Source organism: Gasterosteus aculeatus, chromosome 21 (assembly GCF_964276395.1).
Source record: "Gasterosteus aculeatus chromosome 21, fGasAcu3.hap1.1, whole genome shotgun sequence".
In the NCBI taxonomy this organism is placed as follows: Eukaryota; Metazoa; Chordata; class Actinopteri; order Perciformes; family Gasterosteidae; genus Gasterosteus; species Gasterosteus aculeatus.
Window position 1 is genome coordinate 1695963 of NC_135708.1, and position 17571 is coordinate 1713533.

Consider the following 17571-nt stretch of genomic DNA (forward strand, 5'->3'; position numbering starts at 1 on the left):
CCCGGAACGTATTTTATCTCCCTAGAAGTTCGATTTATTTCGGACTCGGAAATACGGAAGATAATTTAGACTCCGCTAAAAGTCGGACGTCCCTTGTATATACACAAGGTCTATAATATAAATCTTACTAATATAAAATATGTTGTATGGTTTGAGTATAAACAACCTTTTGTTTGGTTTTACAGGACTGATCTTTGCACCACACTTTTGGTTCCCTTCCACCTATACTTACTTATAATATTGATATTATAAAACTATACATATCTCATGTTGTCATCCTGCATGCTGAGTTTTAGTAGCCTATTTAGTGATTTAACATAAATAACGTCCTGATGGACCGCTGCCTCCTGCCAAAGGAAAGCGCTTAAAAGAAACACGACATTTATAGGATGAGAATTTAAAATGACGTCTCTTGACACGTTGTCTCAAGACAACAACACAAAGTGTCCCATGAGAGTTTTAGTGTTGAGGTAAATGAGCTCTGTGTGTTTGTCCTGATGAAGATAATAATGTGTGAGCTCTGCCAGCAGGTTGGTGTGAAGGTGTGAAGGTGTGGACTCTGCTATGAATCAGGCTGAGGACCCAGAGGACGGAGTCCCTCCCTCTGAAGCCCCTCTGTGTGGGGAACATGACAGCCAGACCAAAGCTCAGAGGTGAGAGGACCATCTCCAACTGTCCTCCACTCGTCTCCATGTCCCAACGTCTCTGACTCACTGACTCTGCTTCTACATGTGTGACCAGGACCCATCAGAGACCAGGACCTGGACCTGGACCCAGCTGTGTGTCCATGAAGAGTAACCGGTCTATGAGTCATCCTCTACTCTTCAAAGATGTTGGTCCCTCTGTAGATGCAATGTGAGGGTCTCAGGCTGATGATGAGGTGTTTCTACCAGACTCTCTGGTGGAGGTTCTGGGTTTCTTGCTCCAGGGCCCTTCAGCAGTGTCAAGTGAGGGAGGGAGAGCTCCATGGAGGACTTGGTGAGACCTGTTGGGACTAAACCAAACTGACTGGTGAAGAAAACAGTGAGCTGAAAGACTGAGCTGTTGATTCTCAGTGGGACCAGCAGGACCAGTAGACCTAAACCACTACAGGGAGTCATGTGGTCCACATCCAGACCTCACGTCATGGACCTTTACCTTGTTTTGGTCTCTGTGAGGACGGACACCATGTGAGCTGATGCTTCATGATTAGATGATGATGTGATGATGTAATCTCAATGTTTCTTTCAGTTCACATCAGCAGAGAGGAAAGTCTCCTGAACCCAGATGTTTGTCCATGAAGAGTGATCAGTCTATTGGTCGATGGATTGACTTCAAAGATGGACGCCGTTCTTATGACCCAGAGTAAGTTCTTAAACAGATGAAGAACTGTTCTGATCCTCAGTCATGAATTACATAAATGTTTGTTCAGTGTTTAACGTGTTGTTTCCATGACGATCCATCATGACAGAACTCATTATCTTCATCTAACTGGTCTGTGTGTGTTTAAGTGTGAATCATTAACTGTAAACATCCTCAGATGTAAACACAATGTGAGCTAGTTCCTCCACATCAGGATCAGCAGAGGTCACATCTGGTTATATAATAAAGGTGGTAATATGTTCTGCAATAATATCGGCATGTTATTAAATTCATCCTCTAAACACAGCTGTTGCTTGTCAGATGCAATCAGATGGACGGTAATAAAACGCCATGATGCCGTCACAATGCGTGATGACGCTGATGGCTGATCTTCGCTCTTAGAAGACGTGGCACATGGAAGGATTGGCGATGTAGTGCAGCGCACCATCGGCCTGTTTAAGGGCAGATGGCGCTGCCTCGACTGCACTGGAGGGAGGTTGTTGTTTACTCCTGAAAAGGTGTGAAACATCGTGCTGCATGTGCTGTGCTACATGATGTGGCACAGCTTCCAAACGCGCCTCGACCCCCTGACGCCGATGTTGGCCCAGACCCTGTCCCCGATCCCCAATCACTGCCCCCAGTCTCTCATCAGGAGGGGACAGCTCCGGTGTCCCTTTCCCACCCGGGCAGACACACCTTGGCGATGGCTAAACGCTTTTTTGCTTCCACTTTGATGTCAGACCAGTTTTTCTTTATTTGGGTCCGAGGTCGTGAAGCTGCAGCGTTGCTCTGCAACCTTTTGCCCCTCAGGTGCCTTGTTGGCATCAGTGATGTCCACACTGTGTCCTCCAAAGAGCATCTTACTTCTCCTTCCACCTCCCAATGATCATCTCCACATCACACTGAGTGAAGTTACGTTTCTTCGTTTTCCTCTCAGTGTTTGTCATGATTTCCCAATCGATGAATATTCATTTGTGGGCGTTCCACAGACTATATATGGGCAACTATGGGCGTGACACGAAGCCGCAACAGCTGCGCTGCATTTAGAAGTGATTGTGATTTATTAAGGGAAAACTGCGTAGGACGTTTAATCAGTCTGAATATTTCTGTGCGTACGCATGTCCTACGTTTCATCCGTACGACACTTCTGGAGCAAATCCTACGCAAGCTTTTATAAATGAGGCCCCTGGTCCCCCTGGTCCAACACATGCGCTCACTCACAGAGTGCGACCCCCAGTGGACTGATTAGGAATAGCAGCTACTTTTATAGAAAAGCTATTTGTGTCTTTGTGTAATTCTCACAATAGTAAAGTCATCCAGCGGGCTGCACTGGACCCCCGCAGACCAGATTTGGCCCTCGGGCCTTGAGTTAGACACCCATCATCTAACTGGTCTGTGTGTGTTTAAGTGTGAATCAATAACTGTAAACATCCTCCGATGTAAACACAATGTGAGCTGGTTCCTCCACATCAGGATCAGCAAAGGTCACATCTGGAGACAGCTGCAGGTTTCTGGAGACAGATGACTGGGACTGAACATGTGATTAGAATAAACTCAGTGCTCTGTGGACCAGCTGACGTGGTCTCTGGACTCCATGCAGAGGCTTGGACAAAGTATCGTCAGTAGACTCTGTGAAAAGGTCCAAAGACTAGTTTCAGAAGGTCTAAGGAGACTTCTAGAGGTCAGGGGACGTTTTAAAGAGGTTTGGAGTAGTTCCATAGGACTTTGGACCAGATGCAGAGATCTGCTGACGTTGTTATGACCCACAGTAAGAACTAAAACCAGATGAAACTGATGACTAACTGTCACTCAACTAATAAACTGTCCGTCATCATCGACAGTCTTTAGCATCTGGTTTTCATCATGATCAATCATGACAGAAGCCAATATCTTTAACTAATGTTGTATTGGTGTTGATGGTCCAAACACCATGTGAGCTGATGGTTCATGTTCCTCCACAGAGAGGACCAGGAGAGCTCAGAGGTTCCCACAGGTCCGTCTGCCCAGCAGCATCAAACACACCTGGACTCCATCTTCATGGTGTGTACATGTACAACTACTTTAACATCCCTCAGTTCACCATCATCCCCACGCTGCACTTTGTAGACCAGTGGATTGTCCGCCTGTCCAACATGGACCTGATGGTGGCTTCCATGTTCTAGTTGGTGTCATTCATAGAATGTTCTTTTCCAGCTGCTGGAGGAGAACATCCTCACATTTGTGAAGAACGAGCTGAAGAAGATCCAGAAGTTCATGAGTTCAGATTACCCAGAATGCTTAGAGAAAGAGGATGAGGAGGTGCTAGATGAAGAGCAGAGGAGGAGCAGAGAGGCCTTTGTGAAGATCTCAGTGCACTTCCTGAGGAGAATGAAGCAGGAGGAGCTGGCTGAGCGTCTGCAGAGCAGTAAGAGGATTTCTCTACAGACTTACCATGCTGATACATGAGACCTTCACTAATGTCTCCAGAGATGGACAGAATATATTCATAGTCATTCTCTGAGGAAAGACATGTTGAAATCTATTCTGTGACTCATTGATCTTCTTTGTTGTCTTCATTCAGGAATTCCTGCTGCAGTTTGTCAGCGTGAACTCAAATCCAACCTGAAGAAGAAGTTCCAGTGTGTGTTTGAGGGGATCGCTAAAGCAGGAAACCCAACCCTTCTGAATGAGATCTACACAGAGCTCTACATCACAGAGGGAGGGACTGCAGAGGTCAATGAAGAACATGAGGTCAGACAGATTGAAACAGCATCCAGGAAACCAGCCAGACCAGAAACAACCATCAGACAAGAATACCTCCTCAAAGCCTCAACTGGAGGAGAGGAACCAATCAGAACCGTGATGACTAAGGGAGTGGCTGGCATTGGGAAAACAGTCTTAACACAGAAGTTCACTCTGGACTGGGCTGAAGACAAAGACCACCAGGACATACAGTTCACATTTCCATTCACCTTCAGAGAGCTGAATGTGCTGAAAGAGAAGAAGTTCAGCTTGGTGGGACTTGTTCATCACTTCTTCAGTGACACCAGAGCAGCAGGAATCTGCAGGTTTGAAGAGTTTCAGGTCGTGTTCATCTTTGACGGTCTGGATGAGTGTCGACTTCCTCTGGACTTCCACAACAATGAGATCCTGACTGATGTCACAGAGATCTCCTCAGTGGATGTGCTCCTCACAAACCTCATCAGGGGGAAGCTGCTTCCCTGGCATGGTGGCAGAGGTCAGAGGGTTCACTGACCCCCAGAAGGAGGAGTACTTCAGGAAGAGGTTCAGAGATGAGGAGCAGGCCAGCAAGATCATCTCTCACATCAAGACCTCACGAAGCCTCCACATCATGTGCCACATCCCAGTCTTCTGCTGGATCACTGCTACAGTTCTGGAGGAGGTGTTGAAGACCAGAGAGGGAGGAGAGCTGCCCAAGACCCTGACTGAGATGTACATCCACTTCCTGGTGGTTCAGTCCAAAGTGAAGAAGGTCAAGTACGGTGGAGGAGCTGAGACGGATCCAGTGTGGAGTCCAGAGAGCAGGATGATGATCGAGTCTCTGGGAAAACTGGCCTTTGATCAGCTGCAGAAAGGAAACCTGATCTTCTATGAATCCGACCTGACAGAGTGTGGCATCGATATCAGAGCAGCCTCAGTGTACTCAGGAGTGTTCACTCAGATCTTCAGAGAGGAGAGAGGACTGTACCAGGACAACGTGTTCTGCTTCGTCCATCTGAGTGTTCAGGAGTTTCTGGCTGGTCTTCATGTCCATCTGACCTTCTTCAGCTCTGGTGTCAATCTGCTGTCAGAAGAACAAACAACCTCGGCGGTGTCTAAAGTCTCTAAAGACGAACCTGAACCAAAGCGTCTCTACCAGAGTGCTGTGGACAAGGCCTTACAGAGTCCTAATGGACACCTGGACTTGTTCCTCCGCTTCCTCCTGGGTCTTTCCCTAGAGACCAATCAGAGTCTCCTACGAGGTCTGCTGACACAGACAGGAAGTCGCTCACAGACCAATCAGGAGACAGTCCAGTACATCAAGGAGAAGATCAGTGAGGATGTGTCTCCAGAGAAAAGCATCAATCTGTTTCACTGTCTGAATGAACTGAATGATGCTTCTCTAGTGAAGGAGATCCAATGGTTCCTTAGTTCAGGACGTCTCTCCACAGAAGAACTGTCTCCTGCTCAGTGGTCAGCTCTGGTCTTCATCTTACTGTCATCAGAAGAAGATCTGGAGGTGTTTGACCTGAAGAAATACTCTGCTTCAGAGGAGGCTCTTCTGAGGCTGCTGCCAGTGGTCAAAGCCTCCAAAAAAGTTCTGTAAGTACAGAGAGAGTAAATTCATACATCAGAACTTAAATATGCTGCCATCTTTTATACTTACTGCTTCTTCTTCATCCTTCTCTTCAGACTGAGTGGCTTTAACCTCTCAGAGAGAAGCTGTGACGCTCTGTCCTCAGTTCTCAGCTCCCAGTCCTCTAGTCTGAGAGAGCTGGATCTGAGTAACAACCACCTGCAGGATTCAAGAGTGAAGCTGCTGTCTGCTGGATTGAAGAGTCCACAATGTGAACTGGAGACTCTGAGGTCAAATTAATTTAGTTTGTCTGAATGTCTTAAACCAGCGCTTCCCAACCTCCAGAATGCCGTGACCCAATTTGAAAATCTTTTGCGGGCCACCTAAACCTTTAATTACAACTCTGATCAAAACATAATGATTAAATGACCTTAATAATTTAACCAAACGTAAATGTTTTAACCGACAATGTATGTTTTGTATACCATTTTCTCCGGAGCTCATGTGCCGTGTTTTCCGCACAATAAGGCGCATAAGATACTGCAGTTTATGGCTCATCGACTGACACAAAATTCGAGAGCGCAAATCAGGTCGATGCGCTCGAGTAAATCAGACATCCGCAGTCAAAAGTCTGTCTCACGTGAGATATTTGCTCTCTCGCGGAGCGTGAACTTCCTCGCTCGCAAGGTTAGTCTCTGCTCGCGCTCGCTGTTGTTCTTTCTGACAGTAAGGGGGCGGAGCCAGTCACCATGGTCTCTACACCTGATTGGTTACAAACCCCGTCTTTGGATTGGCTGGAGTGATGCATTCACACAACTATAGAAGCCTATTTCCGCACTGAAGAAAGGGGATAGAAAGTGCATTCAGGGTCCGATCGATGCTGCGAGGTGCGTCCGCTCCCGCTGCCCCCCTCGCCATCCACGCCTTAAATCTTCGGCTGCTTTTAGAATAACTTATTTGCCCCGTTAAGATGGTTCAGCTACTGTAGAGAAAAGGGCGCCGTCTCTCGCTCTTTAATCTCATAAAGTGCTCGGTGAGAACGACAGCTTTGTTTCTCCGACGCGCCCTGAAAGCAGCTCCATATCTCACGCGCTTGAGCGCCGCTCAGCATCTCGCCGTCGTAGACGAGCTTTGGCGTGTTTGGCAAAGCGTCTTGAGCGCCGTGTATGGATCAACCGATTAACCAATTGATCCATATATATATAAGGCGCTCCGGATTATAAGGCACTGTCGTTTGTGAGGAAATTAAAGCCTTTTAACTGCCCCTTGGAGTGCGGACAATGCGGTATATTGACTTTAATACTAGAAGAGGGCGCCCCGTTTGTTGACCAACGACAGGCGGACAAGAGCAGCCGTTTCCAGCGAGAGCCTTATTGTTTTATTAATCTGTCCGTTTAAATTGTTTGTGCTTCATCAATTAATGTTTCACATAACTAATGTGCCGCATCATAAATATTTTTATATTAATTTCAAAGTCAATTACTCCACAGCATAAACATCATCATTGTTCATCAGGATTTCCGACTTCATAAAAACCTTTTTCCACCAGAAGATGAACCTTATCTATGGAGCCATAAGCTAAGAGACTAAACTATGGACAACAATCTGTTTATGTTTCCATCACATCATCGGATCCTTGTGGAACCAACACATTTGATACGGAGGGAATTAAAACACAATGTTGGCTCACGATAAATCATCACAGGGCCGTCCTATTAATCCTCTTATTCATGCTGCGTGATGTTATTTTAATATGGTTCATTGAGGAAAATGGGAAAAGCAGAGGTGTAAAAGAGACTGAAACTTGGATTTCTGGCGCTTCGGTGACAATCTGCTTGGAGTTTGATGGTTGCTCATTTAAGGTGTAGATGGTAACTGACATTAAATTAGCAAATAAAGATCCTTTTTAATCACTTTCCTGTTTTAATAGTCTATTCTACACTAGTACTTGTATAAACACTTAACTGATTTTATATGAAATAGGATTTAATTTTAACATTAATGTTATTTTTCTTGTTGATTGTTGTCTCTTCAGACTGAGTGTCTGTAACCTCTCAGAGAGAAGCTGTGACGCTCTGTCCTCAGTTCTCAGCTCCCAGTCGTCTAGTCTGAGAGAGCTGGATCTGAGTAACAACAACCTGCAGGATTCAAGAGTGAAGCTGCTGTCTGCTGGATTGAAGAGTCCACACTGTGAACTGGAGACTCTCAGGTCAGGATTCAATTAAAGTCCACTTGGTGTCTTTATTTACATCCATGGTACATTTCTAACCTTCATAAGATTATTTCTGCTTGCATGATTTAAATCAAATATGTATTTTCCAACTATTTCCATAAAATGTGTTTATTTTCAGTATAATGTAAACATTTGACATTATAGAGTTAGTAGTAATGTTATCAGGTTGTTGATGTACATTAGTGGGTGTTTAGTTGTGACTGGAAACCAGTCAGTAACAATGTTAATGTGACCCCTCTGTACCTGATAGGATCTCAGTACTGCAGTGACCTTCCAGCCCTCACAGCTCCCTCAGATCACGTGACATGTGTCTTATTCTGTGTGCTTGCAGGCTGTCAGGCTGTCTGATCACAGAGGAAGGTTGTGCTTCTCTGGCCTCAGCTCTGAGCTCCAACCCCTCCCATCTGAGAGAGCTGGACCTGAGCTACAATCATCCAGGAGACTCAGGGGTGAAGCTGCTGTCTGCTGGACTGGAGGACCCTCACTGGAGACTGGAGACTCTCAGGTATGAAGAGGCTGCAGCCACAGACCATCAGTCTGGTAGAGGAGGTAGAGCTGGAAACCTTTTCTCTGTCCCACTGTCAGCCTGGTTAATAAGACCCTGACACACCAAGCTGACCTCAAACTACCAGAGACTCATCAAACTGTTTGTGTCCCACATGAGACCATCGACACAGACAGAAGTAGTGAGGAACAGTAGCCAGGATGAGCCTAAACAGGGAGGAAGGTGATGAAAGCCTTGTTTCTCTGGAGCTTTGTCTTGTCTCCACGTTATAAGAGAGGACAGTGTCTCCTGACACGTTGACGGCATCATGGTGGGTTGGTATGAGTCAACGTGGTCACGCTGCAGGTTTGTGGGCTCTTAACAACTCAAACAACACTTGGATGTTTAGATGCTGGTCCTCTGCCTCCAGTGTGTGTTTGTCCTTTAGTCCAGACATTATTATTAAGAGACAAACAGTCAGAGAAACAATCTGTTCAAAGCGTCTTGATGGATCATCACAGGAGGAACGTTTGGTGTTTTAAAGGAGTTCAGCTTCACCTGCTTTTGGTGCTTTGCACTGAGAGACGGTTCCCTGGATGATAAGAGTGGACTTGTTGAAGCTACAGGTGACAGTCGGCCACAGACGCTCAGTAAAGAACCAACAGCTGATGGTGGACCTGGAATTAGTATCAACTATATCGTAGAAATGAACAGAACATACCAAAAAAACATCCAGATAAATGTTGCCATCCGGATGGAGTGAATGTGATTGTGGTTGGATGAGAAGTGTTGGGAGCGGCTAGGGGGTTGTATTAGGTTACTAGCAAATGAGGAACTAACTTATGGACATTAATATAATTATTAATAATCACTAAGATACTTCTCAGAATGAATAAATAACGGGGCACCACCCTGAGCTAACAGGGACCAATAACCAATACTATAAATCAAGTCTCATAATTGATATTCACTCCTTGAGAGTGAAGATGTTGGAAGGAGTTAAGTTCGAGCACTGGGGATGTATGTCAACGGTCAGGAAACAGGAAAACGGTTTCTAAAGTATAACAGGGTTTATTAACTCACAGGAACACCGATCAAGATCACCTATAACTGCAACCAACAATCCCCATAACACTTATTTTAAACCTACTCACTAAACAAGCAATCAAAACCAGAGTGTGTGTGTGTGTGTGTGTGTGTGTGTGAGAGCACAGAGGGGGTTGAGAGAGAGAGGGGGGAGACGAGCAACAACAAGCGGAGTGCCGGTTATCACACTAGGGGGCGAGCGAGAGCAGCGGGGCGGAAGTGAGACCGTTAAATCAAACCACCGAGGAAGACGGGAACGTTAAACAGTGTAATACGACTACTGGACGCGAGGGGCGAGCGAGAGCGAAATGCAGGAAGTGTTCCACGTATTAAAGCAGGGGGGTCCAAACTTTTTTCACTGAGGGCCACAGACAGAAAAATATGTGAAAGGTTGAGCCGCTCACTAAAGTTAAGGTATATCACCTCTAGTGTATTAACAGTAATACAAATCAATCAATCAAATGTAGGTAAATTATGCTTGATAATTCATTAAACTTACAGAAAAAACTGCATACATCACATCTTTCTATGTTTGGGTTTTCATTTATCTATTTTCAAATAAAATAAATCAAATGTAGGTAAATTATGCTTGATAATTTATTATACTTACAGAAAAAACTGCATAAATCACATGTCTCCATTAATGGGTTTTCATTTTTTTTACAACAAGGGTTGGCAGCTCATCCTCAGATTGCTTCTTCGTCAGGATGGGGACCCCCTTCACAGCCCTGTATAAAGAGGGAAGGCTTTATTTAACCTACTTATGCAAATCATTCATCAGCTAACGTGTTTTAGAAAATGTTATCAACTTTAATTGACTGCATTTATTAAGTAATTGGGCTTTTGAACACATGAATACTGTGTAATATATTTGAACTCGCCTACAATGGGAACAGTGTTGCACTTAATGGGAGCAGTGATGCTGCTCTGGACTGAAGGACGGCTGGCAGGTCACGAGTAAGTTTGCTGGTTGAGATGTGAAGGACATCACAGAGATGGCTGTCGCTCCTTTTGGTTCTCAATCTGCTTTTGTTCAGAGTTCACAGAGAAAATGTTTGCTCGCATATGTATGTTGTGCCAAACAGACTGGTCATTCTTTTTGCGTGGCGTCGCATCAGAGGAAACTTGGCCTTTTCCAAGTCGGGTAGAAGTCGGGTAGGGAGAGGAGCTGCATCTCGATGAGTTCTAATTGCAGACTCTCTTCCACTTCTTCTGCATCCAGCAGGAAGGGAGTTGAGAACAGCTTGATTTCTTTCTCAATGACAGAAACATCTTGGAAGCGCTGATTGAATTGTGTCATAAGAGTTGTGATCACAGAAACATATTTCCCCTTTTTAGCAGAGAGGTCGGCCTTTGGATGAGCACGTTTGATTTCGGACAGCGTAGGGAAGTGCGCAAGGTTGAAGTTGCGTAGTTGTGTCTCAAAAAGACGAAGCTTCGCACAGAAAGTTGTGGTACAAGCTGGTCTTTGCCTTGCAGGCTCTTGTTCAGTGAGTTCAGATGACCAGTAAGATCAACTAGAAAGGCAATAAGGGAATAAAACCGCTTCAGCACGGAGCCGCGACTAAGCCAGCGCACGTCACAATGATAGAGTACGTCCCCGTATTCAGCATCGACATCAGATAGGAAAGCTTAGTTCTCTGTGGTAGAGCCCTCGTGCTCGAATTATGTTGACAGTTTTCACAACTGTGGTCATCACATCGCCAAGCTGGACTGTCTTGGCACAGAGAGCTTCTTGGTGGATGATACAGTGCAATTTTACAGCCTCGCCTCCACTCTCTGGCACCTTGGCGCACACCATAGATGCCATTCCTTTGGGCTCGCCTGTCATAGCGGGAGCCCCGTCCGTTGCAACTCCACACAGCTCGTCCCATTTAAGTTACATCTTGTCAATTGCACCTGACGCGGCTTCAAAAATGTCCTCACCCGTTGTTGTGCCCTTTAGACTCCGAAGATCAAGCAGCTCCTCCGTGATGCAAAAGTTATCGTCAACTCCCTGCAAAGAAATGAACAGTTGTGCGGCGTCTGTTGCATCTTTCATCACAGGCAATGGAGTAAAAGTCAAAAGCACAAGCTTTATGTGACACTTGATTCTGTATGTTAGCTGACAAGTCTTCGATTCAACGCACAATTGTGTTTGTGGACATGCTCACGTTGTTGAATTCCTGCATCTTTTCCGGGCACATTATTCCAGCGACATTAATGAGGCACTGTTTAACCAAGTCACCGTCTGAGTTGAGCTACCTCATAGCTAGCTATTGTAGCGTTTTCTTGTGTGTTGTTAGCAGGGTAAAAGTACTGTTGTTGAGCCTGCAGGTTAGCTGCCATGTGCTGGACTTTGTCCTCTCGCTCAGCAGCAGTGTAGGACGTGAAGGTCGGATGCTTGGTTTCGTAGTGTCGTCGTACATTGGACTCTTTCATCACTGCAACCGTTTCATTGCAAATCAAACAGACACACTTCTCCTTGACTTCTTTGAAGAAATATTCATTTTCCCACCGTGTTTGAAATGTTCTGCATTCACTTGCTATCTTGCGTTTCTTTGGTTCTGCCATTTTGTCGTCGTGGAAATCTTTTATTTTAAAAACATTTTTTTTGTGGAAAAGCTGCATTAGGACTGCAGCTAGTGAGTAGCTCCACCTACTGGTCAAACTAAGAACTACAATACAGTCAAGTGCAAGTGTCATGTGTGGGCCACATTCCATTCTATTTTTATAATTTGCTGGGCCAATAAAAAATGGATTCCGGGCCGCAGTTGGCCCACGGGCCGTACTTTGGACACCCTTGTATTAAAGCAACGAGGAAGACGATAGTTGCACTGCTATGGCAACGCTATCTGTTGCTAGGGACTACGGCTTGGACGAAGGAGGGGGGGGATACTTAGACGCGGCGCGAGGAGATTCTGTCCCGCGACCAGCGGAACGTAGATCAGCAACGTGAACCAGGATGGTCGGATCCATGTGTGTGCAGTTACAGAACCAACGATGTGGCTGGCGATACGAAATGAAACCACAGGCAAACGGATCTCACGGCGGAGACCCGGGAAAAGAAAAGAAAATAAGGAACTATTCTGACCATGAGACATCATTCAACAGCGTAACACAGTCGGCGCTTTCACTCTCTTACAGCAAACGTATCACAGCATCAGATCAACAGGGGACATCACGACATTTGCAGGTACACATTCAAACATCAATCAAAGGTAGCGGATTCGTTGATCCGGACTCTATCGTACCACGTTATGACTGAACAAATCACATAAACATCAAGTTCATATCAACACGCTAAATTAGTCTGCCCAGAAAACCAGTGTTACTGTTTGATGGGCGTTGGTCATCAGCTTCCAGCTGACTGAGGACAGTTGAGCTCCGCGTAGGGAAACTCAGTGGATGAAGGCGATTTCGGCCGTGGGGTCCGAACTTCTCGTTGGGAACAGAGGCGGCGGGGGGTCAGAGAGCAGCTGTCTCTCCGCTCCTCTGGAGTCAACAGGAATGAAATCAAAAGGGAAAAGGAAGCGGGACGTAGTGGAGCGCGAGTCTTGAGTTCGTCCAGCGAGATTAAGACTGAAACTTGGGAATTGGAGGGAAAGAAAAGAAACCAAACAACGTTGTGTTGTCTCGATCTGTCACTAACGGGAAGTCAGGCGAAAGAGATCGATCCTTTGGCGCAATCTCTTCTTATGAACTTGAGGTCCATAAATAAATGTCACTGTCCTCGGCCAATGGGAGCGCTCGGTGTTCTTTGGTACGTCCTCTTTTTATGGCCAAGGGGGTCTGGAGAGCTGCAGGGGTCCTGTTATCAGCCCCTGGCATCAGGCCACGGGGGACCCCTATATGTTTGTGTTCTTCCTTTGTCCTCAGTGAAGAAACACGTGGTGAGGTTCATTAGCAGGGTGGAGGCCCAACAGAAGTATGAACATTTAGCATCCAGACACCCGATTGGTTTTCTCCGCCATGCGCCTGCAGATCAGAGCGACGGCGGGTGTGAAAAGTGGTCGGTGGAAGGATCCTTTGTCAGAAGCCACAAGCCGATCTCAGTTGGTATTTAGCGACATGGACCCTCCTCCTCCTCCTCATGCAGATTCCATGTAACGTTACATGAGGACCTTCATGACCATGAGTTTGTTGTTTTCTACCTTTATGGAGAATCTGCCACAACACAGCGACTTGCAAGTAGCGCAGCGCCTTAAATAAAGTCACGTGTGTCTTTATGCGGCTTTAGAAATGAACACAAAGGGATTCTGTATTTGCTCATAAAGTCTGAAAAACGGCTTATTTGGCCGATGTTTTGATAAGCGACCGAAGCCAGTTCAGTGTTTCCATCATTATAACAGGGGTGCCCCCCCATGAAGTAGTACAACGGGGAGACACTGCAGTCCACCTGATCAATGGGACAACGTGGACGTCCTCCGACTCGCCTCATTCAGCCTCACTGGAAAATGGCTTCTGCTTTTATGTGTTACAGTTGTGTGATAAAGTGTTTGCTGCCTTCCTGATTCCTCATTTCTTTCATGTTCAGGCATGAAAATCCCTCACCTTTTTTTTGGGGGGGGGGTATGGCAGCAAATCACTGTCAGAAAAGAATCCAAACCTAAATGGCCCTGTGTGAAAAAGTGATGAAAACATAAATGAAGTGAGGTTCATCACATCTTTGGAAAGCCCAGTTCCATTTCTCCAGCCACAGCCGTTCTCAATCTAGAAATCACTTAAATAGGAGCTGCCTGACAAAGTGAAGTAGACCACAAGATCCTCACAAGCGAGACATCAGGCTGCGATCCAAAGACATTCAGGAACAAATGAGGAACAAAGTCATTGAGATCCATCAGTGTGGAAAAGGTGACAAAGCCATTTGTAAAGTTTTGGGACTCCAGCGAACCACAGGGAGAGACATTGTCCACAAATGGGGACAACATGGAAACATGCACATTGTGTGAATACTGAATGGTCTGTATCTGCTTTATCTTTATGAAACAGTTTAATGTGAATGTTCCTTTGCACACGTCCCATGAAGCTTGATCTGTAGCATGACGTCATTTCTCCCGTTTGAATTCACATCTGGTGAAAGTACAGTGACAGGTCCATTTCTTATTTGTTATCCATTCATCTTCTTCATGAATATATTCCAGCACCTCGTCGCTGTGTGACGCCTGACTGACAGTCTGTGGTCGTCTGTAAGTAGTGGTAGAAGAAGAAGAGGTGCTCCATGTGGACATGAAGGACAAAGCTGTGTGTGAGAGTGATGTAATGTCCATGTCTCCATGCTGCTCTGACCCCCCTCCTCCTTTCAGGGTGGAGCCTGATGGAGTCCGATGGTTGAGACCAGGTCTGAGGAAGTGTAAGTGTGCTTTGATTCATGAAGATTCAACCATCTTCACACTGTGACATCACTCATTCACCTCTGTGACGTCATCATCAACGTGTCAGTAGATAAACACATGATTAATAACTGCAGCTGTATTGTGTCTTGTTCTCTCATCAGATTCCTGTCAACTCACAATCGACACAAACACAGTAAACAAACAACTCAAACTGTCTGACAACAACAGGAAGGTGACACTTGTGATGGAGGATCAGTCACATCCTGATCATCCAGACAGATTTGACTACTGTCTTCAGCTGCTGTGTAGAACTGGTCTGACTGGTCGCTGTTACTGGGAGGTCGAGTGGAGAGAAGACGTTGATGTATCAGTGAGTTACAGAGGAATCAGGAGGAAAGGAGACAGTGGAGACTGTTTGTTTGGATACAATTATCAGTCCTGGAGTCTGAGCTGCTATGATGGAGGTTACTCTGTCTATCACAATAAGACAGAAACACGCATCACCTCCTCCTCTTCCTCCTCCTCCTCCTCCTCCTCCTCCTCCTCCCCCTCTGGTAGAGTAGCAGTGTATGTGGACTGTCCTGCTGGCTCTCTGTCCTTCTACAGAGTCTCCTCTGACACACTGATCCACCTCCACACCTTCAGCACCACATTCACTGAACCTCTTTATCCTGGGTTCGGGTTCTTTTTTTTTGGTTCCTCAGTGTCTCTGTGTCCTCTTCAGGAGGGAGAGTCTCCTCCTGGTGGAGAACCTTCCTCTCTGCTCACCACATAGTTCAGTCTGTACAGCTGATGGTGGTTCATGTGGGTGTAGATGCAGGTGGAGCAGGTGAGGGGTACCTGAGCTGGTCTGGACTCTGGGGGGTCCACAGCTCTCTGGGACTCAGATGGAAGTGTGAAAGAGCTCAGCTTAATGCTGCTGTGCTCCTTCAATCAATAGATGATCATTTAGATGTTTGGCTCCTAATTAGGCTTTAATCTTCATCTTTATGTGTTCAAGAAGACATTTTATAAGACGCTCTTTCATCTGTCCCCCCATATGAGACAAATGTGTCCTTATGTGTGTGTGCGCTTCATCAGCAATAATAAAAACAAGGTGAAGAAGGAAAATATGAATGTGTAATTCTTTTTGAGCCCATTTTAACTTCAAATCTTTCTAAATCTGTTGAGTGAAATCAAATCGAATTTCACATAATCAGGTTTGTTTTGAACAAGAAGCTTTTTAATGGTTCAGCAAACCTCTCAAGGAAATATTGAATATGCGTTACTTGTGTTTTTATTCACTATAATGTCATTTACAACATTTACTCCATGTGTTACTTTAACAGAAATAGAATTGTTTGGCTCTAATGTTAATAAATGACTTTTATTGGAAACAACTGTACATGTTTAAACAGGCCATCAAATAAAGATGCTTTCAACACGCTGTATTATTTCTTTTGACATGAAATACTCTGATCCTTTTTAAAGATGCTGTACTATTGACTTTTGTACTATTTCCTCCATAATATCTGTATTTATTCTACAGGCCTGTTGCTGTGTCAATAGCACAGAGGAAACATTGGTGGTGCAGCATGTTGAAGAAGGAAGTGAGTAAATAAAGAAATGAGTAATGAATAAGTTGCTTTATTAACCTTATTAACCTTCACGCAGAGCCGTCTCACAACAACACAAACTACTGAGCTCGCTACTTCAGGTGCAACTTGAAGCTTTCATTCTGCACCAAATATCACACTTAAGTCACCAACAAAAACACACAAAGCACAAACACACATTTGATAACAGGGTGGAGTTTATCTCCTCACAAAGTGGAGTATTGAAAGTGTGTGTTGGACAGAAATATATATATAAATAAAAGGGATCAAATCTGCTGGGTGTAAAATATACATACAGCAACATGAATTAGCAATTTTGGTGCCTTAGAACGTTGCGTCAATGCAATGAGCTTCATGGCCTCTTAACCTCTTGTGAGTGCTTATGAGTGACTACAGCTGGTGACTCTGAGGCATTTAAATAGAGCTCATTGGATACAAACGCCCACAAACGCTACAATGGGAAAGTCAAAGTCAATGATTTTTATTTTAAATCCAAATATAGATAAATATTTATTGTCGCACCCAAAGCAGTTTCACCGTGATGATAAAGACACACAACTATTCACTGGAAATAAAAGAAAATAAATCATTTGCAACGTAGGCTATTTGCCATTTTATTTTGTTAATATATAGGCTATTTAATATGAACGAAATAAAACATACATACACATTTAATAAAAAATAAAATGCATTGTATGCCTACTCACCAAAGACTGAGTATCTGAACACAAAATCCATCCTCCTTTCTTTCGTCAAGAAGACTTCAATGACTCTATCAGTGCGTTTAGTTCCACCAATAAGTCCTTTTCTCTCGACATGGAGGCTGATGCTGAAAGCCCAGTCTGTCCAGTAGCATTTCTGGAATACGGTTTGATTTGCTTTGAGGCGGAGAATGAGCGCTCGACAGAAGCCGTGGACACAGATAGTCACTGTCACACATGCCAGTGTGTGAAGTCGCCCCGTGTCCTCATTCAGATGTTTCTGCTTAAGGAAATCAAGGAGATCAGACGGACTTTTCCCTTCAAAATGAGTAACAGCGCACATTACAGTCAGTTCTGTTTTTAGCTTGGACAGGTCGAACAGTGTTCCGTGTCTCCCTGTTAAGCTGGAGGAGGCCGTTTGGGGGGATTTCTTCCGGTAGGTCTGGAAGTGCTGGGGGTCCAGCAGGGAGAGGAACATTCATTTTTCGTGGTCTTGAAACCGGTGTCGTATAAGAAGGTTGTCCAGAATATTGCTGTGGA

At 45.0% G+C, this 17571-nt stretch overlaps 1 protein-coding gene across 1 annotated transcript; it reads left to right on the forward strand.

Annotated features, from left to right (window-relative positions):
• The first annotated feature begins 525 nt into the window (after positions 1–525).
• LOC144390305 (NLR family CARD domain-containing protein 3-like) lies at positions 526–16158 on the forward strand. The gene is made up of 10 exons (XM_078096796.1): positions 526–653; positions 742–855; positions 1231–1344; positions 3303–3381; positions 3535–3745; positions 3902–5643; positions 5734–5907; positions 7653–7826; positions 8182–8355; positions 14706–16158. The coding sequence occupies exons 6-10, from the start codon at positions 4478–4480 to the stop codon at positions 14797–14799; spliced, it is 1782 nt and encodes a 593-aa protein (XP_077952922.1). The 5' UTR covers positions 526–653; positions 742–855; positions 1231–1344; positions 3303–3381; positions 3535–3745; positions 3902–4477; the 3' UTR covers positions 14800–16158.
• The last annotated feature ends 1413 nt before the right edge of the window (positions 16159–17571 follow it).